Source organism: Pteropus medius, unplaced genomic scaffold (assembly GCF_902729225.1).
Source record: "Pteropus medius unplaced genomic scaffold, Ma_sr-lr_union100, whole genome shotgun sequence".
NCBI lineage: Eukaryota > Metazoa > Chordata > Mammalia > Chiroptera > Pteropodidae > Pteropus > Pteropus medius.
Window position 1 is genome coordinate 903434 of NW_024348304.1, and position 25013 is coordinate 928446.

General features: G+C 51.5%; 1 protein-coding gene and 1 long non-coding RNA gene across 12 annotated transcripts in view; both read right to left on the minus strand.

The window, feature by feature from the left end:
* Nucleotides 1-6132: 6132 nt before the first annotated feature.
* LOC120616209 (uncharacterized) lies at nucleotides 6133-9431 on the minus strand. The gene is made up of 2 exons (XR_005656523.1): nucleotides 6326-9431; nucleotides 6133-6241 (listed from the first exon to the last, which is right to left on the minus strand). It is a non-coding gene; the product is annotated as an uncharacterized LOC120616209 (long non-coding RNA).
* A 2573-nt stretch (nucleotides 9432-12004) lies between these two features.
* The window catches only part of PRDM5 (PR/SET domain 5), a 102629-nt gene continuing 89620 nt past the window's right edge, over nucleotides 12005-25013 (minus strand). For 7 of the 11 annotated variants that reach the window (XM_039879524.1, XM_039879525.1, XM_039879519.1 and 4 more), the window contains 2 exons: nucleotides 15113-15217; nucleotides 12005-13680 (listed from right to left, as the gene is read on the minus strand). In XM_039879524.1, coding sequence (XP_039735458.1) covers nucleotides 13516-13680; nucleotides 15113-15217 — 270 coding nt within the window. In that variant the 3' untranslated portion in view covers nucleotides 12005-13515. Of the gene's footprint in view, nucleotides 13681-15112; nucleotides 15218-15329; nucleotides 16586-25013 lie in introns of those variants that run through there. The other 4 variants (XM_039879522.1, XM_039879527.1, XM_039879528.1 and 1 more) reach the window with 3 other exon arrangements.

Genomic DNA, 25013 nt, shown 5'->3' on the forward strand with positions numbered 1-25013 from the left:
GGCCTTCTGCAGGCACACTCCTCCTGACCAGCAGTCACAGCGATAACTAGTTCCCGAGCAGCGAGGAGAAGGAAACGGTGGACCTTTCTTGTCAAAATCACATAGCAAATAAATGGCCCTTTAAATTGTGCGTTAGCAAATTAATCACGATTTTAAGTCTTGGCCTGTTTTTGCTTATCTCGAAATGATGCGGTGTATTGGTGTGAGTGATAATAATATATGTAATAATAATAAATATAATCCCCTTGGCTTCTGAAAACTTTGAAACCTCAAAAAAAGGTTTTGTGGGCTAAAATTGTGGCGTCACAGAGTAAAGACAGTGAAAGACAATCTCCGCTCCCAAGCCCTGCCTGGCATCTGACCCCTCCTCCATGAAATCACAGAACGGGGCCACTCTGTCATCCTCCCCAGAGAGAGAGAAGCCATTCAAACGGCTGACAGACCCAGTTCTTTTAAACTCTTTATAATATTAAAGGAATATTTGTTTCTCTGAATTTCACACCTGATTCTGCTTCTGATGAAACCAAATTTCTAATACGGACTCCGTGTCCGAGCTGCCATCTGTCCGCTCGTGGAATTCCTGTGACGCTTTACGCCTCGGTTGCCTCGACCGGATCGTGGGCACAGTGACGTCCACGTCCTTGTCTGGAAAATTGGGCTTGAGCCCGAAGGATGCGCGCGGGACTCACAAACTCCGCTGCCACTCACCTGCGTCATACGGCCTGCTCGTGGGTGACGGTGCCGTCATTTCCTCCTGGTGACATCAGGGCGATGGTCCACGCCACACTGGACCTCACTCCATTCCTAGAGCATGTCCGCCTAAGTTCACAGCAAGTCCGTCTCGGTTTTCCGGTTTGGTTGGTTACGGTTTGGGGGTTGGTTTGGGTCTGCATGATGTGAGGTTTTTGCATGAACTGGGGTCCGCTCCACTCGTGGACGAGTTCCTACGTCCCTGTTAAGACCCCTCGCTGGTGGACACTACGCCTCGTCTGACTGTGACTCTCGTGTGGCCCCTTAGCGCTCCAGGACGGAAAAATAAAAACAACAACATGCAATTATTGTAGTCAGGTTCAAAGTCTTACTGAGAATACATAACTTCAGAGCCATGTACTTAGCATCTCACCCATTCTTCATACTCCACTGCAGCTTATTTATTTTGAATATGAAAGAAATCTATATTTGAATGTGTCCTCAATATCTCAAATAGTTTGAATATGTATCCTCGATAAATACTCATTGATTCACAAAACACGTATCCTGCCTCATCAACGTATTATATCCATTATAGAACATACAAAACTGAATCTTAAGGAGAGGTGTTAAATTTGAAATACAGTATTTAAGCATTAATTAACTATAGTTAATGTCAGTGGATGTAAATCCTGATTTCGAATAGTCTTCCTGAATCATCGTCCCAAAGTGCAGTGGCCATTGTCTCGGGGGGTCCGAGGCGGTCACCGTCATCGCGTCCTGTGCTGCGGCCGACAGAGACGGCGGTGGTAACAGGAGTCAGCGTCACCGCTTCCTTCCCGGTTGTTTTTACTCGCATTATTGGTATGATGGTGAATCCGCGGTTTATTTACTGAGAGTTTTTAGGCCACGTGTTTATTTTGGGAGGCGCGATAATCAAAACTAAATAACAGTCGGTCGACCTGTTGGACTCCAGCGCCTGCCGACGTGCCGAAGGCAGACGTACAGTTCATTTGCCTGCCTGGTGCAGTCCAGTCTCGCTTCATGTGACGTGTGACCTTCTGATACGTGGCCAGAGGGAGGAGACTGGTGTCTATCTCCGTATCGAAAGTGAATCAGGCTTATTCTTCCTTACCGTCCAGAATCTACTATCTGTGTCACTGTGCTACGTTCTCGCATCCTCGGCGGGTCGAGCGTCCGTCATCCGTGCTGGATCTGCGCCCTTCTCAGCCGTGGAGCCTGCGCTGCGTGCCAGCGCCCGCCCCTTATCAGAAGAAAAATGCGCGTCTGATCTTTACGCCGTCTTTTGAGGGGAGGTCACTGACACCGAGCCCACATCTAAGAAGAAGGGCTGCATGTCTCCCAGGATCTACCTGAGGAATGAAGCTCTCTACCCTGGCAAAATACACTGCACACGAATGGGCACTCTCATCTTTTATCCGGGGACGGTGCTTGTTATATGAGGTGACACGAAACCGCATGGTAAGAAGCCAGAAAAACGGGTGACTTTGGTGTGGATTTGTCCCAGAAACTCTGGCTTACGGAGCGCCCCTCCAAGTAGCCCTCGATGACACACATTAATTCCGTCGTCACTGAACGCGATCTCCCGGGGCGCTGAGGTTCCAGATTGTTTCTCAAAGGGCCACATCAATGACTGTCACTTTTTGTCAGCTGCGAACCATGATTAATGGGAGAGGCCCAAATTTCTGCCTGTCTTGTGTCACACGCTTCTTTGCTCGCCCGTCTGTTTTGTTCAGAGTGTTGACCAACAAGTGTTACTTCCTGTCCCTCATCGAGGCTGGAGGAATGTCCCCCCGTGGATTGGAGAGAAATGCTGAAGATTAGAGACAATGACACATAAGCAAGCGGCACACACAGGGATTTCGTAGAGACAAATGGGAAGTATGCAGAAGGCGGGCCGGTGAAGCCCTGCTGTCCTCAGTGACGTGTAAAACGCCAAGGTCTGCTGGCTGGAGCTGATTTGTGCCTAAGTCCCGAGCGCTGTCCCTCTGGAAGCAGCTGGCTTGATCTTGAAAAGAAACTGACAATTGTTGACCAAACAGCATAGGAAAATTGTGAAAATTAGGAGTCGATACGTGGAGGAAATTAACAGCGGGTTACTCTCTGATGCGAAGCCTCTTAGAACGGGACCTTTTTATTCTAATCTTTTTGAAAAATGAAAATCCCACATTTCACAGCAGATGACGCGTGAACCGTGGGTCATCCCAGGCTTCGGAGGATCTCCCGCCACTTAATACTCTTAATGACCTTCCATCAAACGTCCCCGTCAATAAAATCCTTTCTAAGCCACCCAAATCCTGGCTGGACAGTGGAAGGTTTATAAAAAATAAAGATGCTACGCTCCGCATGTTCCCCGTTGCCCGGAGTCCTGGGCCCCCCCACGCCCCGGGCCTGGGGACCCCCCGTCCTGGGCGCCGTTGGGTTTCACCAGGTGTTTGTGGCGTTTCTGAATTGGCGGTGCCCCCCGTAAGATGTCACAAACAGACTGCTCCATGATACAACTCGCGTCTCAGGATTTTCGTGCATTTTGTTTGCTCGAATCTGGTCGTTCTTCTGAAAGGCAAAGAAATCGTGAAACCAGGCCTCAGAGAGTTTCCGGGTGGAGAATAAGGTGATCAGAATGATTCCAGGGAATGTGCAAGTCGACGCAGTTGGCCTCCAAGGGGAAGGTCATCTGAAACAGCCCCCCGAGGTGACACAGCGACTCAGCCTGACTCCCGCAGGAGCAGCCGAACGAATTGCACGGGACGGGGGGCCAGTGCCCAGAAAAGGCTCGGGACAAACTGGGGCCATTCGTGAGCGGGTCGATCACAGTGAAAACCAGTGACTCGGTGAGCTGGGCCCTACGGCTCGGTCCTCGGACGGCTTCGGTTGCTCTGGCGTGGGAGCGACACCGTGTCCGCCCGCAGGGAGATGGGTCTGCAGGGCTGGGGACGTTCAGTTGAATTTCGCAGAGGAAAACGTACCCCCGTATAAATGAGTGTGACGTGAAGTGTGGAACTCTCTGGTTTGGCAGCCTTGGGGAGAGTTTAACATTAGCGTGGCAAAGGCGGGGCGGGGGCAGGGCCGGAAAGCAGCCCGACTGCTCTGCGTGACGATGCGTTTCATCTCACATAGAAACGGAGATCATTTTTGCGTCATTTTAGTATATGCCGGATTTTCTAGGAACGTCCCCGCTTGAGGCGTGACTGCTTCGTTGTGCTTTGCTCTTTATTTGTTTGGAAGTTTCCAGGAGTCACTCGCCGTTATCCAAAATCCTAGCAGGGCGGCTGTGCTTCCACTCACGGCACGGCACCCCCGGATCCGCCTGCCCTGGGGTGGGGGGCACTCACGCCCCCTCCCACGGGGCTCCGGCCGGCCCGGCGCTGCTGGGCCCACACGACCCTCTCTCTCCCCGAGTTCCTTGGGGCCACTGTCAGAAACCGACTGTCGCCGTGTGGGGGCTTCTATTCCTGGATGTTCTACTTCATCCTGTTGATCTTTTGTCTAATACCGATGTCACTGTGTTGTCTCGGCTACGGTGACCTGAGACAGAGTCCTCCGTGTTCGTCTCTTTTTCAAACCGGTTCAGCTATTCTCGACCATTCCCATTTCTGTATGAATTTTAGATTCATCTTGTTGATTTCTGGGGGAGGGGGGGGAACGCCTACTGAAATTTGTCTGGATTGTTTCGAATCTGTAGATCAGTTTGGAGAAAACCGTCATGTTAGTAATATCGAGTCTCGAACCCGTGAACAAAGCGCATCTCTTCATTTACTCAGGTCTGGCACAACTTCTCTCATCATGTGGTAGTTTTCAGACCCTGCACGTCTTTTATTAGATTCATCCCAGCGGCATGGCCTCGGCATGCACGCACTGGGGGACCCTTGGGGACAGTAGCTAGAGCCACCAGCTGCTGTGCTCCCACAGCGGCTCTGAGTACTGCGTGGTCACAGCTGCCACGGCCCCCAGCGATCCGTGTTCCCTCCATGTGAAAACACGCCCCCTCCCCAGCAGCGCTCCAGGGCCTCGGCCTAGCCCGGCCTCAGGTTTCCCGCCCGTAACTTTGTGGTTGGCATGGGGCCCAGGGGCGCTTGGGGATCCCCAAGATGCAGCCTTCTTTATCCAGAGATACAAATAAAAAGACGCGTTATCTGCTCCCATTAACCCAGTGTATCGTGGCGAGTGGGGACAGGCCGCTGCGGAGGATGCTCCCCTTCGAGAGCGGGGTGGGGTGGGGCTCTGTTTCTGGGAAAACGGGCCGGGAGGGGCATGGCTTGGCCACGGAGCGGCTTATTCAAGACACCTGAGCAACGCACAGCGGCAGAGGGACTGGGGAAGAAGGTCAGAGCCCAAGTCTGAACGAATCCATGAACGGCTGCCACCTGTCTCCCTCCGGGACCCCCAGCAAACCCCCAGGGGGCGTGAGGGGGCCCACAGAGGCCGGCCGGCCCGGGGCAGGGAGCAGGAAAGAAACGCGCCCGAGTCAGAGGGGCACGGACACCCCCTTCGCCCCTTTCTTTTCTCCATCCTCTCCCGAGCCATCCAGCCCATGGCGATGAGACGCGGCCAGAAACGGGGTGTGCTCCCTGCCCCGTGGGGCTGCGGACCAACCGCGCGGTCCCACCCGCACCCCGCCTTTCCCTGTCCTGCTGACCGACCGCGGGGCAGGTGACTGGCAGAAGCGGACCGCAGAGCAGGGCGCCACTGAGCCGAGGGAGCGAAACGAGGGGCTCTAGGGACCCGGAGAGAGACAGGGAGGCTGCGGAGAGGGAGGGCGCGGGACCAGACAGAGCCGCTGCCGGGCGCCGGGCCGCCCCGACCCCTACGCGTGTCCATCCCGCCCTGCCTGGCACGCCGACGATGCCAAGAACCAAACTGGCGACACGCGAACCGCCAAGGCCCTGGACCGACCACCGGGGCCGCGCGTGCGGGATGGAGCCGCGCGTGCGGGATGGAGCCGCGCGTGCGGGATGGAGCCGCGCGGCCCCGCGGAGACGCCGCAAAGGGCCTGACGCCGGATCGGGGCTGACACTGGACTTGCAGCCAACAGGAGACCAGAGCGTGTGGCCTGAACGCAGCCGACCCCTGTCTTTCCCCGCGGAGGCAAAAATGTCGGCCTCTCCGCAGGAGCGAAGCAAGACCCAAAGCCTCATAACGTTCAAAATGTCCAGGAGACGATCCCAAATTACAAGACAAAGAACCAGGAGAAGCTCAGCTCACGAGAGAAGAGAAAGCAAACCGATGCCGATGCCAAGTGACACGGACGTGGGAGCCTCCCACGGCAGGGAGTCGTGAACACCGCCGAAACCATGGAAACGGGGTTCTCCGCAAAGGACCGGAACGCGCATTAACCGGGGGTCTCTAGAGAAACGGAACCAAGAGGAAATCGGTGTGTGTGTGTGTGAGAGAGAGAGAGAGAGATCTAAGAGATCTGTTAGATTTATTATATGCGTTAGATTTTTTATTGCGTGTATTCATTACATTTGCTGAGAAGTCCCACAATCCGCTGTCTGCAAACTGGAGACGCAGAAAAGCTGGTGGTAGAGTTCTAAGAAATAAAGAAGGGCATCACTCATAAAATGAGTCCATTCGACATGGAACATTCTAAACGAGGATGCACTCGACAACGGACCTTCGAAACACGGTGCACATGGAACATGCTTCAAGGTAGATCATCTCCTGGATCATAAAACAAACATTATTTTTATAAATCGAAATCACGAAAAGTATTTTTCTGGCCATGATAGAATTAAACAAGAAAACGACAGAAAGATAACAAGAAAATCTTCAAGTACTTAGAAAGGAATCAATACACTTCTAAATAATCCACGGGCTTCAAAAGTAAGTCTCAAGGAAAATTAGCAGGTATTTTGAACCGAATTAAAAATAAAACATCAAAATGCGTGAGATGCAGCTAAGGCGTATTCAAGGGGGAGTTTACAGCATTAAATGCTCTTAGAGAAACATCTCAGATCAGTATTTTAAGCTTCTACCAGAAGCAATTAGAAAAAGGATCATTTGCAGAATTATGTGCATTTTCTGATTTATTTCGCACAAAACAAACAGTAGATAGTATCAAGTCCATTTCGTTATTGAGGAACTCGACATCATTCAGCTGGTCAACGATGGTCCAGGTGTCTCACCTATCCACGTTCATGGTCTTTCCCTTTTTCTTATGCTGATCCTTCCCTTTCGATAAATGGGAAAACATAGCTTCCGCCTCTTGACTTTTTCATGCTTAAAATAGGTTTAATTCCTTTCTTCTTATCTTTTCTCTCTTCCGTTCGCCTTTCCTTTTTCCTTACTTCCTTCTTTCCGAGTACGAGAGAATTGCAAACTTACAGAGCTTCGAGTTTCAGGTAAAGTATATTCTGTGACTAAATTCTCAGTGATTTGTTACCCTGTACTTTTGTCAGAGTACTCCCCCGGAAGATAATCAGCAATAGTGCATAGGACATTTTGTGCCTATAACTGATTATCTTATGTCTGATTGAAACATGAAATTTGGTTATGTGCTGTTCATTTCAAATTTGTATGTATATTTAAAATACCACATGATATATGTGTGTATTTGCAACAGATCATCTGGGAAACAAGCTACAATGTTATTTATAAAGGAGGCAAAATGTGGAAATGTACTATTAATTAGATATTTCAATAATCGAAGATTTATCTTTGATCATTAAGTTGATATAACACTCATCTCAAAGCCAGTGACTTTGGTTAAAGTTGGTAACCGTTACCCACCCCCTCCCTAAATACATTGTACTTATTTTTCTGACTCAGCTAATTTTGGTGTAATCAAACAGTAGTTTTAAATTACTCAGTGAATATGACTGTTATGCACCATCATATGTTCTTACACCCAAGTTATAAATCCCTCCTTTAAAGGGGCGCTGAACGTACCGGATGTTTAGAAGGGCACATCCTTGTCCAGACGCGTATGCATCCAGTTCAGACTCAGAACTGGTGTCACGCGTGATGTGGTCAATGCATTGAGGAGCGATACAGAGCTCGGGAGACAAGGGGTCAGCCTGAAATCTGGCTGTGCCGTGTCAGCCTTAGAAAGGGACCTGAGCTCTTACCTTGCAATACGTTCTCTTATCTGAAATTTGAATTCCCACTTATCCGTTTTTTTCGGAGGGTGCTGCTGTACTCCCGTCTGGGGGACACGCGTTTTGAGGTCCTCTTCCCGTCCTCACGACTTGGGGCCGCCTGTCCTTGAGATCTGCAGTCAGCAGGAGACCACACACCCTTCACGGGGTTGCTGAGGTTGGGGTGAGACCTGCAGCTCGGGAAATTAGGGGGTCCTTTTTCTCGGTACAAAGCCAATTGGCTCAGCTCAAATACGTAGTCTGCTCATACCCTCATCAACTAAAGTCGTCTGCCCCAACTTCACGTTTTACACTCAGAGCAGAAAGGATAGAACCTAACATCCCACACGTCATAGTTTGAGGCCGGGAGCAATGCCAACTTGTCACTCTCAAAACCCAGCTGGAGGTGAGCGTGGAGGTCACACAGAGGTGTGGGGACGTGGGCCGGCAGGAGGAGCGAGCGCCACGTGATGGCGGGCAAGGCTGGAGGCGGCCTTGCTCCTCCCGCACTCTGCCCGGCGGGGCGGCCGTGGGCTGCGGCGGCTACTTAGTGGCACGTGATCACCGAGAAGGTCGGGAGAGGACTTCCCGCTTTGCAGTGATAACGATGGCCTGAACACAGAGGAAGCCATCAGCTCATTTCCACACAATCTAATTCTTCAGGATTCTCAATTACTACATATATTCCATAAGACTCGTCCATTTGCAATTTAAATAAAAGTTTTAGGATCAGTTAAATGTGGTGTCGCTCCCTGGCGCCATGCTTTCGCGTCCCCTGCTTAGCACAGGAACTCTACGGTCTGCTTCGATTCCGTAAAAGTTCATTTCAGACCTCCTTTGTCCATCCAAGGCAATTTCAGGTCCCAGGAGGCTAATACTTACTTTAGAAAGGGAAAAAATAGGGTTGGGGGACAATGTGCCTTCTTGTTGATGGGTCGCTTTATCAAGCATCGAGAACCAACGGAGGACATACAGTGTCAGGAATGACATCCAGCAACATCCGTGCCTTCAGCCCGATTTCAGCAGCCGTGCGTGCGTCCGCGGGGCCCAGGCCTCTGCGGTACTTTTTGAGGACTGTCTCTTGCATTAAGTTGTGTGTCAGCAGCTGCCTCTGGTCAGAGAGAGCCACACAAAGGGCCTTGGGTTGTGTCCGCAGTGTCAGTCCTTAATCAGACTTGCACGTCGGTGATGACTGTCACGTGTTCGGGGTAATGAACATATTGGTCTCTGAACCTGTACAGATGCCCGTCGGCCACCCACACAGAGGTTGGGTGGCACTGAGGAATGGTAGGACGTACCCACCACCTACCACGGACTGACAAGCACCCAGCACTGTCACCCGGGACTGAAGATGTCAGATCTTACCATAGGCTGTTAATTAGAAACACACGTGAAGTTTACACGTTTACAGATGTGTTCATAGGAGAAAGCCGGGGGGAGATATGCAAGTCAAACCTTATGAAAAAGATACCAGGAAAAGTTAACTCTGAGGACCGGAGCGAAGAGCGTTGTTTGACGTTCTCCGAGACAAAATTGGATAACGAAGCCATTCCAGTGTCTACCGTGAGCTGGGACTCTGTTTTCATCCCATATAGCAGAGGCTTAATGGATGTGTGTGTGTGTGTGCATGTGTGTGCTGCGTGTGTGTGTGTGTGTGTGTGTGTGTGTGCTTTGTAAGCGTAATTATCTCCCAGTAAGTCTACAGTGTTGTCGGAAACAGCGATATTTCATATTAATTCGGAGGGCCAGGTTCCAGTGGTTCTACATCTTTTCTCAATTTTCAGTATATAAATTATCAACATTACTTAAAATCTTCGTTTTCTCCTACTATGTAATATGCCAAGTTGGCATGGGCCCAAGGACTAAAAACTTATTCTCATCGCCTCAGTATTGACAGAATTGGGAAGTTAAGTGTGCCATCAAACAGTTAGGTAGCTTATTCAGTAACAAATATAAACATTTGTTTCACAGTATCATCTTGGGAATCTTTTAAAGGAAGACAATGAACTTGGATACTGGATCAGCAGCACCATTTTAGTAAAAGAGCCTGCTACAGTCTGAACGAGTTGACGGGCCTCGGAAATCTAGAGTATTCTCACGTGGCCCAGACCGAAGACTCCACAGTTAATTTTTTATTCTGCCACACAGCAAATTAACAACCTGGATCATAAAATCATGCTGAGCCGAGGTAGTCAGTGCTGTGAGGTCGGCTCCAAACACCTTGTGCCTCTTCTGATTCCGAGAGGTCAGTTAAATGAAGGCGTCGCTTCCAGATCTGTTCCTTAGAGGCTCGCGATGATGACTTATTGAATCAGGGACGCCTCACAAGATCGGGCCAAGGCCAAGATGATGACACGCCGCTAAGGAAAAGCAGCGCGTGAAACACCCTGTCGCCCTCAACGATGCTGGCGAACGCCGGCGTTCTTGCTCGGAGAAGCTCATTTTCAATGATGGTCCTTTTCACGCGCTGTTTATTTGTCGCCAGGAATGAGATGAGCTGTAAACCAGAAGTTCCCTCCTATCGCCCCGAGACCAACTTGGCCAAACTTTAGGAAATTTCCCATCTAGAAATGCTTAGAAGTAAATTATAAAAGCACGAGGCCTGGGAGTAATGGCAATTATATTTATCTCCTTTCATCCGAAACAACTTTGAAACGTTCACTTGGACTTGATCGCAGACCCGTGCCAGCTTTAATTCTATGGTAAAATACGATGCCGACGCCGACTGAGACAGTGGTTTACACGGACTCCTCACAGACTGTGGCGGGGCCGCTGTGCTCGCAAATGCTACATTGATGCACGAGCGAAGAAACCTCAACATTAAGGGTAAAATGACAGCGTTAAAGACGCGCCTCCCCCTACTCGACTCCACAGACTCACACCCCCAGACGCGTTTTCACAAGGAACGTTCAGACTCGCGAAGGAGAAGATGAGTGTTTCCGGCGGCTGCCGCCCGTCCCTGCCACCCCTCCAGGTCTGGGAGAGGCGGCCGCGCAAACTCGGCCGTCAGACCTCTGAGGTCCGAGCTCACTGACTCGCGTCGGCTGCCGCGGTCACAGGAGTTTGGAGCAAAGCAATGCGCCTGCCCGGATAAGCATCGACGCGAACGTGACCCTCTGCAGACACACTGCAGCGGCGTGCGTCGCGTTCTGCACACATGCACACACACACACACACACACGCACGCACACACACAGTATAGGCTGTGTTTCTTAAGAGCAACATTTTAACCGTCCCCCGCAATCCCAAAAACACATCGCCGATGAGCACGCTCGTGCTGTAGTATAGCTACTGGTCAGAATGAATCAGTGAAGGGCTCTCTGTAGCCGGCGACTAGAAGAGGAGGAGGAGGAGGAGGAGGAGGAGGAAAGGGAAGGACAATGACATAAGCCCGTGACTGCGAAACAAGAATTCAGTGTACGCAAAGGCCCCGAATGTTAACATTCACAGCTAATCATTGTGGAAGGCGTCCGATGCCTCTTCAGTCACTTAGCTCTGACTTCATGGGTCCCCACGAGTTCACACTTTTCCCAGGAAGGCACTGAGCCAGCCCCTTTCGTAGTGGGTGCCTGTACCCCGCTTGCCCGTAAGCTTTCTCTCCATGACTATTTATGCTCTTAATTTCTCAATCAAACCCCAAAATCGTTTTTGTTATCGCTATGGGATCGAAAAGGTGCGGTGCGCACACACACACACACACACGCACACACACACGCATGCACACGAAATGCCCGGAAGGGAACACCTGTCTGGAAGGCGAGCACACGGGTCATCTGAAGACCTGTTCTGGTGTCAGTGCCTTGAAGACAGGATGCCGTGCGTGCCCGCGAGCCCTCCACAGCCTCTTCCCGGTTTCCTGCGTCACAAACCCGCGGCCGAGGAGGCCCAGCACCCACTCCTGGCCACCTTACTCCGCAGCACGGTGACCATGTGGTTTCGGGGATGATTTCTCCAGCAGCCCTGTCCATTCTGAGTCAGAGACCACACAAAAGTGGAGTTTGGCTTCCTCTCAAGTTTCACATTCATCCCACGAGCGGGATGTGAAGCGTCCCATCTAGAGAAGGAAGGAGAGCGGACGGATTTGAATAACGCGCCCACCACACTGAACAGCTGTCCTTTTATATTCAAAGGATAGAAGGCACGAGTTACCCCGAAAACACTTTAGATCTAAAAATAAACCGCTGAAACAGATGACACAATGAGAAACAAGACCCAGATCCATTCTTATAAAACACCGTCTGTAATTTCACATACAAAATGCTACATATAACCAGATACCTTCTAAATCAAAATCTGGGGATTTATATTTTTTAAAGTTATCTCTGGTGCGTTTCAAATTTGGTATTTTTTACAGAGTTTAAATACCTATATTGAATCTTTATGGTTTGTTTTGTTTTGTTTTGTTTTAACTGAAGCATGAATGTAATTCTAAAATGCAATTCCTGGCTTCAAAGAACTGTGTCTCCAGATAACCTCTCCCTAAATCATTAGAACCAAGTAACTTCTCGGAATTGCACCTCTGTCTGGGGTGGGCTCCAAATAGGACAGTTTATTTAGAGGCTTCACTTTCATTTTTTTGTTTTTGGGGTTCCTCTATGTGACTTGACATCACCGTCACATTTTCTCATATCTTCTCCCAAAACAAGCTATTCATTCTATGTCGCCCCAAATATTTTAATGAAATGTAAGCTAAAGGAAGAAATTATGCTTCTTGCTTCAATTTCCCTTAAGCATCAGTGATGATTTCAATCCTAACGGTGGGCGGGTCTGCGTTTTTTTATTCGGGATAACTGAGGGTGCTTTGAAAGCGTTTCGGCGTCAGCTACTGACACGATTCTGGAAACCGTCTCTTGCAAACAGAACGCGACTGCTCTGGGGACTGTGTTCTGTTGGCACCAACACGTCCCGTGTACTCTGTGGGACGACGGGGGAGGGGCTGGGTTCGTCACGACTCCCATCGCAATGTCACCGCCGTGCCTGGCCTGCTTCCGTTTCCAGCGCTATGTCCTCGTATGTTGCAAATTTCCAAAGACTAGTATCGACTCGGCAGGATCAGTCTGGTAAATATCTAAGTGTTATGGTCACTTTGGGGTAGATCTTAAAAACCTTTTCCTGACCCTGAATGTCTGCGTCTGAAGGGTGAAAGCAAGTAATGCTTCCTAAGAACTATCGAAAACGAGCGATACCTTAATAGGTGTTTCAGTTCCTACATATTGCTTTATTTTAAACCGACTTATTGCGGGGAGCCGTTAAATAAGGTCAGCTTTCGGTCCGTTTCACAAAACAGCAAGTTCGATGCTGTTCTCGTGCTCGAGATATCGGTGAGATATCAGGATACGTGAATCTCTTCACGGCCTCATCGGTGACGACCAGTCACAGTGACCAGCGTGTGCGCACACACAAGCATGCACGATAACAACGAAATGAAAAGGCCCGAAAAAGATACCATTACTAAACTCGGGTGCAGACAGACGGCCCAGGGGAGTCCGGCCCTGTCCGTTCCTGCGAGACTGTGCGAGAAGCACCTGCAAGGCTACGATGTTCGTTTTTTTCCATCCGTACCATTTCTTGGTAAAAGTGGGATTGTTAATTGCTTTTTCTTTTCGCATCTGGACCTACAGACTCTAAAGCAGGCAGAGAAGAGCAGCGGGACCAGAGAGACTGGGATGCCGCCGTGTGCCGCCCGGGCAGGAGGAGAGGACCCCGGGCTCCGGGCTCCCCAGAGCGGTCAGCTGCCGGCCTCGCCGTGGACGTTGTCCATGTGCACCTTGAGGTAGTCACTCCTCGTGAACTTCTTGTGGCAAAACTGACATTCTGCCAGCGGACGATTGGGGTTATGGGTCATCTTGTGTCGGATCAGCATCTTCTTCAGGCTAAAGGCCAAGTCGCAAACCTGGAAAAGACCCAGAGGTTCCAGTCAGATCCCACTGAAACCCACTCACCATTCCGCGACGGACACCGCACCCGGCCCTGTCCTCGAGGACGCACCGACAGGCCCAAGAACAGAAGCTGCTCTGGATACGAATGGAATCTAACATCCCGACGAAAGGGTACAGAAAATTAACTATACTCTCCGAGAGTTATTTGCGTGTAACGTGTGTCCCTGCACCCCAACCGCCCTCCCGTCCCCCAGCTACTGGGAAAGGCTGGGCCCCATCCCGGGGACCCTGGCGATCACAGTAAGAAACTGGGAGTACACTCTGCAGGTGGCGGGGGTGACATAAAGGACCCAACGTAGAGACTGAACTAAAGTATTTAGTCGGCGAGCAAGAGAGTGTGGAACCGGAGTCAGGGAGGCCAGAACTACTGTCCCCTCCAAGCCAGAATCAGTCCGGACGTGAGCGACTCAGTCACTCGTTTTCCACTGCGTGCTTCATGCCTGGCGGACAGGGAGGTGGCGATGACAAGCAGCGGCTCTGCGGTCGTGGATGGAGCCGCCCCGCACATGTCCGCCCCTCCGAGCAGCTCGACGAGGGCCCTGTCCTGAGCAAGCCGCTGTGGCCTTGGCCTCCCCACAGAAGCTTCGCGGAGGGACAAGGAGCACATCCTGTGTGCCGAGCTTCCTTTCGCGTGGACGGCTCGCCCCATACTTTGTCCCTTGGGATACGGCAGTGGGGCTGACGACCAGGGTCTCCGGCAACGTGCAAATTCTGTGCCATGTGGCCACATGTCGCGGCTCTGAGGTCCCCTACGCCGAGGACATTAGCGCTCTTCGCTCTATTCGTTTTAGAATAAGCACCCGAGGGTTTTCCCAAACGCCTGTGTCAATTTTCTATCAATTGTCACCATTCCACAGGGGAATGGTGACACTGTTCATTGAGAAACCAATTTGTTCCCTGAGTTAATCAACGCTCAGGTTTATTTTTCTGAAAATAGTATTTTCTCCTTTCATAAATAATGTAAACAACTACTTCAATAGTTTCCATTCAGATGTCCTAAACTTAAAATATAAAAGATTAACAGTAATGTCATGTAAATGAAGGCGTTCATGCATGTTTTAGAAATTCACTGTTTGGCTTTAACAGAATAAATAAAACCTATGAGCAGCCACCTCTCGAGTTTAACTGTCTGTGGCCCGTCAGGGGCCCGGGCAGACGGCGGGGCGCAGCCTCGCATGGCCTGCACTCATCACGCCTTGGAAGAACTCAGGTGCGTTAGACGGGCTGCCGGCACGTCTTCGAGAAAATCGGAGCTGACGTGCTGCCAGTTAACCAGGACGGATGCAATTACGACGGCGCGTTCACACCGATCGTGCATCAAAGGCTGCAAAGGGCACAGGCATGAGGGGCACAGAGGACCCCGGGAAAGGCGCGGGGGCCACTCACGTCGCACTGGAACGGCTTCTCTCCGGTGTGCGTCCTCCTGTGCTCCTCCAGGCCGCGCTTCTGGCTGAAGGCCTTGCCGCACTCCGAGCACGTGTACGGCTTCTCCTGCAGGCAACGGAGACACCGTGAGCCCAGGGACGGGGCACGAGGCGCATGCAGGAGTCTGGATTCCACTGACCCCCCAACACCCCCCCACGGCCCCCCACAGAGGACTCACACCCTGTCGTTGCTTCAGCGCTGATCATGTCTAATTTTCCCTCCATGGCAAATCGTTCATACGGGCGCCAGATCCGATTTGGTCAGGCGTCATGGACATTGTTTATGTGACACTGTTTCGGAGTACAGCATGTACTAGAAATTACATGTTTTAACTCATTAGCTGGATCTAACTAGAGACAAAATGATTAGGTTCTTGATTAATGCTATTTCTGAATGATTACACAGTTTAACTGACAAATAGCTTGTCCTTTGTCATCGTAACTGGGGACTCGTCACCAAATGGAGGCAATCTCTATGTCAGTTAAACCGTGTAATCTGTCAAAGGCGGAGTTAATCAGTGTCTAATCAGTCCAACTTTAATTAAACAGCATTTGGTGGAATTCATTCAGAAGGTAGGATTTATGGAGCCCTACGCCCCGTAGGTTTCTGAGGTAACAAATAAAAAGTCATATTTTTGTGCTGTTAATGCCCATCTATACAAAAGAACTGACTCCAAATGTTATATCTTTGCCAATGTAAACTGAATGAATAAATCTCAACATCATTTTAGCGGGTTCTGTAGAATCAGCCACATTTTTTATCAATCTCAGAGAGTCTGAAATGTCGAGGTTCCTTGAAATAGAAACTTTTCGGAGGCTTCCTCTTAGTTTAGCTAACGACAGTGTGCCAGGAGGAAAAGAAGCTTGCCGGTCACCGCACAGACTCCCGCAGCCGAGGACGGTCACGGGGGCGGGGGGGTGGGGCATCTCCGCACCGCGGGCCTCGCGGCCACCGTGGTTCTTTTCACATCAGGCCACAATCACATGGACACAGGGGACCTAACGAATGAGCTTCTCCAGGTGCTGTCAGCGCTCAAGGCCAGTGGCATCAGGAAGTCGCAGAATGATGCTTAATAAACAGGCACGACAGTGCCGGTCCGAGCCCAAAAGAATTAAGGAAAATTCATAATCCACAAAAAGAAAGCGGGCTCAGGTGAGCCTGGCGAGCGCTGCCAGAGCCCTCGGTAGTTTGAATAAACAGTTCGCTAAAGAGCAGGTTCGATTTGTGGGCGAAACACAGGCTTCTCCGCTGGTGTCTTATGTGAGCCAGCGTGGTGGACAAACCCTTCTCTGTCTTGCTCAAAGCTGTAACAGGCCAGGGTGTCCTCGCTGGTCATGAAACAGCTTCCGCGCGAGCCACTGGATGTCAAATACAGCTCGAGAGAAGAAACGCGCGAAGCAGGAAACATGCAGGAACAGGCCTCTCTGTCGCTCTCTGTCACAGACACGCACAAGCGTGTTAGGTATAGAAATGATCTTCGCTTCCAAATTAATTTCATGGGGTTACTTTCTCTAGCTTAACGTATTTACAGCTATTAATATTTACTGGAGTTCACAAGAACGATGGCTTTGGCTGGACGATCGTTTCCTGTTTCTAAATTTAAAAGAAAATCTTAAAAACCTCGCGAACCAGAGATTTGGTATGAATTTCTCAAATATAAAATTTCTAAATAAACAGAAACTTTTTTTGTTTTTTAATTTCTAGTTTCCCATTTTCTCAGCTGCCAAGTGGCTGATCTTCTCGGCCGGACACGTGACAAATTTTGGCAAAGTTGAAATAGGCGGCTTCTGACTAAAAGGGCTGTGTTATAGTTTCCAAGAATTTGGGGTGAAGTCATTTAACCCCCCAATTTTTCCATCTGCAGAACATCTCTCAATTCCCAAAGTGGAACATCGAGCCTCAAGTATAAGGAAAGCTCACATCAGAAGTCTTGGACCCTCCCCAGCCTGCACTCTGGTGGGACCCATGTGACACCATCCTTGGACAAGGCACAGAGCAGCCTACAGAGTGTCCCCCGATGTGGCCCAGGACGGGTTCTCAGCCTTAGCGCCACATTTGGGGACAGCTCGCTCTTTGTCTTGGGGAGCTGTCCTGTGCACCCACTAGATGTCAGCAGCACACCTCACTTCCCCCCAAGTTGTGATGACTCAAACTGTCTCTGGACAAATGTCCTGAGGGGCAGTATCACAGATGCTCGGTACAGAGAGCACTTCTCACGCTATCTGCAGTGACAGACTCTGTTCCCCAGTGTGTTGCTGACCGATACACTATCTAAAAGATAATAAAAGTATAATAAAAAACGGCCGTGCACTTAGATGGGCAGCAATGCCCACATATGGTAAAAGCTGCAAACACTTCCCCACAATTTCCAGACCTATGTAGACCAGAAACAGAGTTTCAGGCTGGGACTGTCCTCTGAGCCACACTTCAAAGAGCACTGGTCTCAAACAAACACGACTTTGCCCACAGCATGGTCATGACTCAAGCTTGTCATCCTCCTGGTGAACGAACTCAGTAATGCGCCTTACACAAAGGGGCCCTCCCATCGGAATGACAACTAACCCTTGAATTAAATATCATTTTCATATTACATATAAAAAATTCCAGGTTTTTTGGTTGGGAAAGTTATAGGTGGAAAAAGGGTGAACACTTGTTAAACCCGGCTGCAGGTCCAAAATGTTCTTCACAAAATGGTAAAAGGAATTTTCGAAATTGCTTTCATGTTACTCTAAAGCTTAAACCTCCCTCGCTTCGAAGATCTCGCCTTATTTCAGGATCCGTTCTGGAATCAGGAAGACGGAGCGTGGAGACTTTCACCATCAGAGTCAGAAACACGGTCTCAGAAATGCCCGTTCGGGGATGCCACGGGGCTCCAGGGGCTGGCCCCGCTGTCACCGGACACACCAGACACGCGGTTCTGAGCGCCAGCCCCCGCCACGCCCTGCCCAGCACGCCCGGCCGTTCACGCAGACGCGTGCAAGAGCGGGCTGTTTCTGGGCTCCGTGTAACGGGGTCACCTGTTTAATAGGTCAGCATGTGTCCCTCACGTGACAGATCTTCCGAGAATAAGAGCACTCCGGGCAGCGTCCTGCGGTGGCCCTGACCACAGACCGGAGCTCAGCCGTGTGCTCCTGAGCGTGGCAGAAGCCCATACCGAGATTTCCAGATTTTTCCGCCGTCCCAGGGGCCAGCTCACTCTCTTAGTGACACGGGCCTCATGGCCAAGCGATGACTCCCAATCATACGAACTATCACAGTTCACAGCAGGGCTGCAGGTGGGACTTAGTGGCCCCCCCGGTGACGACTGCACGCAGCCAAGGGGACAGCGTGCCGTACCCTAACGGTCCCTGGGGGTGCGCGTGCCTCCAGCTGCTCACAATCAGAATGCTCCGCGTGCCCCTCTAACGAGAAGCCTGGCCTCGAAAACGCCTTTCACAGATGTGGACGGCGTTTGCGGTGTCTCATTCACCGTCTTATTTTTATAGCCGGTTGTGATCTTTCAACGTGTGACAAAACGTACCCGCGGCCTCATAAGCAATGCACCTACGAGCTCTGCCTCCCGGCGGGGGGCGGGGGTGGGGGGACAGAAAGCTAGACTAGCTGAAGCATTTCTGCACGACACACCCGTGATGGCTTTTGCATCGTAGTTAATGGAAAACGCACTTTCTAGGAAAATGAATCGCACAGCTCACGTATAGAAAACGAAAAATAAGCACAGCAAATAGAATACAATTTCTATCTTCGAGTAGGGTATGCAGGCTTTAAACAGAGACAGGTGGGCGCTCGGTCCCCTTTTAATGAATCCGCTTCCGAGGACAACGTGGAGAAAGCCCTGTCACTCGCATAGAGGTGACTGAAGAGCTCGCCTGGCATAGAGCGAGCAAAGAACCAGCCAAACCAGCTCAGAGACCTTGTTTTCCTGGGGGGCAGGAGTGACTCGACTTGGCCCATCTGGGACAGCCGGGTAAACTGACCACCCTGGACTTAACCCTCATAAACTCTTATTCTCTTGCCCACGGGACTCTTTCCCTGCCTGCACATGTTAGTCACCCAGGAGTCTTTATAAACACTCTGCCCAGGCCGGACCCAAAGCCCGATGCGCCTGGGCTGGATGTGGCGCAGTGGGGGCAGCCAGCTTGCTCCAGCAGGCCCTCTAGTGGCGGTCGTGGTGTTGGTGCCGAAGGCGCACCCCGCCCTTGAGTTTGAACCCATGGCCCTGAGCTTCGGACTTTGACAGGACCCCCAGGTGGTTCGGATATGCAGGCACGCGGGAGCCCCTGGGCCAAGCCAGCAAGGTCCGCCCACCTCCTTCGCAGCGACGGGTGTAGATGGGAGCAGGGGACTTGACGGTGGCCATGGAGCAGAGGACCGTCTGCGGGGCCTCCTGCTGCTGAGGCCGGGCGCGCATGGCGGTGGGTGAGCACGGGCGGAGCTGGCCGAGGACCCGACGCTGCAGGCCCGGGCGGCCCCTGCACTGACCTGCCACGGGACGGCCCTCTCCTGTCCCGTGGCTGGTGTGCCGTCGCTGAGGCCCCGTTGGGTCAGGCTCTCCGTTACCTGGGCATGAAAGCGTTCTAGTGTCTGTGTCTTCCCAGCCATCACGGCAGAGCCCAGGGCCCTAAGCTGGTGGCAGAGACGACTACTTCTAGCTCGGGGTGACGCATGACATGATAACAGGGAATCGGAAGCTCAAGTTGGTGGCCGCTATGAAAAACGAGATGCGCACACGGTGTAGGAAGCCGCACTCCGAAAGCGGGCGAGTGTCCTCGGGGACAGCGACGTCCCTTGTACACGTGGAGGGAGTTCAAAAGGAACTCGGGACACCTCCGCTGGTGAGAACCCCGAGAACGACGTGAGGTCTGTGCATCGCGGAGGATGCTCTTCGTAATCCCGGGAGAGACCGTTGCTACTTAAATCATCTAAGGGGAACTCTCTGCGTAATAACCGATTGTTGAGATTTTTCCTTTTCTCGAAAATCTTACAAAAGAACACTAATCATACGAACAGGAAAATTTTATAAGGAAAAAAGGATGCTCACCATCTTAAAAAATTATAACTCAAACTTCGAAATATAAATGCAAGTTATAATGAAAATATAAGGTACGGGAAAGAAATAGAAAAAAATAAATATAATAAAAAATATCGAGGCTATAAGGGCAAGATTAAAACACACACACGGACACACGGACACACACACATCACGTCCAAGGCAAAAATGTTGAGTTTCAAATAATAACCCAAACGGAGGCAGATTGCAAAGGCGCTGTCAGCTGGTAGAGCTCAGGTGGCCACGCCACCCCTCTCGTCAAACGCTCCCGCATTTTTGTTGGTTGTATCCTAAAAACCAGCTAATGAAAATCAAAGTAAGTCTTATAAGTTTAAGACAGCCCACCCCTTTTTTTTTTGCACGTTGCAGGGAGCTCCATTTACCAATGAAATTTTCCTGAAAAACGTACAGTCTCAGACGCAGCGACCCGCCCGCCAAGACAGGCGCAGGAAGGGAAATATTCATCGCATCCTCTAAGGAGGTCCTTCGCTGGACTTGACCTAGTACTTTCGGCTTACAATCCAGTTTAGCTGTCCCAAGCCCAGGGACAAGGGAGCCGACAGCCCTCGAGGCAGCCCCCACGCCTGGCGGCGGTGCAGCCGGGGCAAGTTCACAGCAGAGGCTCCGCGTGCCGAGCAAGACGCTGCGTTGAGAACTGTGGGAGACACGAGGTGGAAGACGGGGTTCCCATCGCCGGGAAAAGCCCGAGTGACTTGCGAAGCGAAGACGAGGCAGGTAGAGCCGACCAGGTGCTCGCCCGCCGTCGGCCTGAGCTCCGGCGGCACGCAGGGCCCGGGGTGCACTGCGAACACCCCCGGCGAGGCGGGCTTCGTGCGGGGTACGGAGACGGGCGAAGTGAGGACTCCTGCGTTTAAGAGGCAGGAGGCAGGTCCCACCCGTCCGCAGAGGACCGACCTAACTCAACCTCCCTGCCTCCGAGAGTAACAAGCATGCTTTTCTGACGTCATGGTGGCAGGTGTAATCCTTCCTTGAACAAAACCGTGAAGTTTATGCCAAGGTCTGCAGGAGAAAGGAATTCTGTGAATGCAAAGCCTTAGAAAAAGGATATCGAATTCCGGAGAAATGACATACTTATGCCCTGACGCGATTTTGAAAATAAGAACACAGCAGAAAGGTGCTTTCACACGGGCAACTAATTCACCCCCGGCGAAGACGGCGTGCCCTGCGGCCAAGTTCACGTCGACAGGTGGAACAAAGCTGTCACGGAGCGGGCAGACGGCAGAGGAAATCGGTCGATCCATACAAAGCACACCTCTGAGTCAGCACGCCGCGCAGACGGCAGGGAGCTAGCCGCGTAGACCGTTCCTTTCACACCTCACAAATGCCGGGGGGAGGAAATAAAACCCGCCCGCCTATTCGCACAGGTGAGGGTGGCGGAGCTGCTCTGGCAGAGACCGTGCTCGGTGCAGATGCGCTCCAGCCAGAAAATGTTTTGACCAAAAAAAATCAGTCATTTCAAGGTTGAAAAAAGAAGAAAATGATGGCACAGCCCGGCGGCCGGACAGATGCCGGATTCCTGGGGTAAGCGGGGAAATCCGTGTTCCAAGTTTGACTATTATCGACAATTTTTAATCCCAAAGGTACCTGCAGAACATTAAGCATAAAATTAGCCTCTTCATTCTTCACGCTTCTCCTCTGCTGTAGGTTTTTTCTGCAAGTAAATCTGAGCTCAATCTCCTCTCACAAATGGGTGAGTTTTGGTGAAAACCGTAATTTCTGGTGGTGCTGCACACAGCCCAGCAGGACTGGCGTATACGTCACACCTTCTGCAAAGCTCCTGTCCTTTCCCCAATAACATGACCTACAATCGTGAGCGGGACCCAATAACGAATCAAATCTTTCTTAAAAAAAAATAATGGTGACTGTCTACCGACTAGCCTCTGAGCGTTCGGGGTTCGGTGGGCCCTTGAGAAGGGATTTGCCGTTGTTTTGCTTCAAGAGCCATGACTGGTGTGGCCCCTTGTCCGTCAGGTTCCACCCCCAGGAAGCCCCTCAGTGTGAGGCAAAGGGCCAGGCGGTTTCTCTATGCACTGCCTGAAGTCGGGAGTGACAGCCCCCTGTAGTGTCCCACCCGGGCGGCTGTCCGCACCGTCCCTGTAGAGTCCCTCAGCCGCCAGCTGGTAGGGGACCGTGCGAGAGAGGACAGACTGCAGACGCCGTGCCCTGTCCCCCGTCCCCTCGCCCCGTGGGTAAGCGGTCACAGGTGGGAAGAAACAGCTACCAGGGACAAGGGCTGACCACCCCAGTGAGGACAGTGGCTTCCATCCCACCCGGCGAGCTAGGAGGACCGAGGCCCAGGACGAGGGCTGGACAAGCGGCACCAGGGCGGAGGGGCCCGGTCTGCGTTCCCCGTTCTGCTGAAAAGAACACTGACCTGTGAACTGTCCGAGTCACTCGGAAAGTGTCCAAGTCTTTCTCTCGGAATACGTTTGGTAAAAGAAAAGACTAAATTGAGGCAATTCTCTTGTTTTGGTTAAATTCTGAGGCAGAGACCCCGATGGAATCACAGATTTCAATTTTGAACCAGTCCTTTGCATGCCGAAATGGTCCCGTTTAATTGCTTTAATTCGGGACATTGGTTCCTGGGTTTAGATACACAAGTCCCCGCAGAGCCAGCTAACAGAGCCAGGACAGCCTTAGAAGTTCGTTCTCTCCTTAGGACTGCAGGGGCAGTGGCTTTTCTGCCAGCAGCCAGATATCCCCTAAGTCAAAGCGACGTAAATGACGCACGTGGCAGCAGAGTCCGTTGCCACGATCCCTGTTTCGCACACCGAGGACTAAGCCACCGCGAGGCCCAGGTGCCCGGAGTTTCTGAGTGCATGTGTCCCTCGCCTAGGACACCGTCTGCAAAGCCCCCCGTCCAGACAGGATGGAGGAACCTACGGGGTCACCAGGGGGAGGATGGGAGGTCCTGGGGCTCGGGCCGGGGACTGCATGAAAAGGGACAGAAAAGAGACAGACGTGCGGTGGCCACAGCTCGGTGGCAGGACAGATGTCGGGGAACCACCCACGTCCTGCCAGCGGAGAAAGAGCAACAGAATCCGGCACTTAACTCCAGCCAGCGCGTCACACGTTGGCGATTAACTGTCCCTCACGTCAGACTCTGTCGTAGCTGGGACGTCATTTCTTTGGCAGTGACTTGGCACACTGCTTGCCCGTCTGAAAACACGTGTCAGTTTAGTTCCTTTACTTCCGTCTCTCTGCAAAGCCGATATACATGACACATCTCCGGCTGTCAGGCACATCGCACTCCAGCAAAATGCCACTTTAACCTCTCCTGGCACAGCGGACCAAGGACCTCCACCCATGCGATAGAAGAGGCAGCTGAACCAGCAAAACACGTACATGAGAAAGGTGTCCGCCCCGCACACACGGTGTGACGTATACGACAATGACAAAGGTTTGCGTTAAACGGAATGAACTCAAATTAATTAAGGGTAACGCACGCTGCACTCGTCCTGGGACCCAGCCGGCATCTGGCACGGACACTCCGCGACATCGTGACCTGGGTCAAGTCCAGGGCCGCCGGCTCCAGGGCTGGGTGGCCGGGCACTCCGGGAGCCTCAAGGGCCAGCCCAAAGCTTACAGAGGGTCTCAAACAGGTCCCTTCTGCTGAAGCAGAACGTACTTCGCATGGAGGCGTCTCGGACCCTGGTTTTCCACAGCGACAAGCACCGGTCCTGGGATGAGTGTTCCGTGTCACTCACGCCTGCCTCGCTCAGCCACTGACCCCGGGCTCAGGGCTCAGACCTGGTTTCCAGTCCCCAAGGCCCCTTGCCACCGCCCCCACCACCCAACCTCCAGATCACCAGATCTCACACCAGCCACCTCTCCTGTGCGTCATGCACAATCCAGCATCGAGGCCACGAGCAGTCAGCACCGTCACAATCTCCGTAAGCCGGAGTTTTATGAAAGAAAAGAAAAATAAGAAGGAAATCCATCTGTCTGATATCTATTTATACTTCAAAGACCTAACATTAAGTAATAAAAACGTATTTGAGAAATTGCTCCCAATTCTAATTCCTATTATTTATGTTTATAATCTTGAGCATAAAATGATATAGGAAAGTAAATTTAAAAACTATGTAACTATATATAAGTCTCCTATATAGACATCCTGTTTATTTCTTATTTCTATATTTTACGTATTTATAAAATTATAAAATTATGTATAATTTTATACATTTAGTTTCTGTATTTTATGACGTATCATGTACTGGTATGTTTATATTATTTATAGTATTATGTGTACATATATATTCTTTCTGGTTCTGATTTGACACCATGCTGGTTTCCGACGCTCACGCAAACGGAGGCCGACGGCCGGCTCTTCTCTGGGAACGCCCGCCGTGCCCCGCGAGGGCGCGACAGTCGCGGCTCGGTATCCTCGGTCCTTTCGGACAAATTCCCATCCTTCACTTTCCCGCCGGACGGCATCCGCCCCGAGCCCACGCTCTGCCTCCTGCTGCACGGGAGGCACAGCGTCGGCCTTGTGACACTCATCCCTCAGTGCTTTCTAGAAGGGCGCGAATCACGGAAATGGGGGCGTCGCGTGCTGATCCCCCACGAGGAGGTAAACGAACCAAACGGCGAGGACCCCCGAGAAGTGCGATTTGACTGGACAGTGCCCTAATCGGTGACAAAAGAAAGGTCATCTGCAATTGTGCACAGAACTGAAGGTAAAAAATGGAATTTTTCCAGAAGCTGTGGCACCCCCGGCCGAGAGGCTGGGAATCGGGGAGCCCAGGACCCCAGGCCTCCCCCTACCGAGGGTTCGGGGCTCGGCACAGAGCG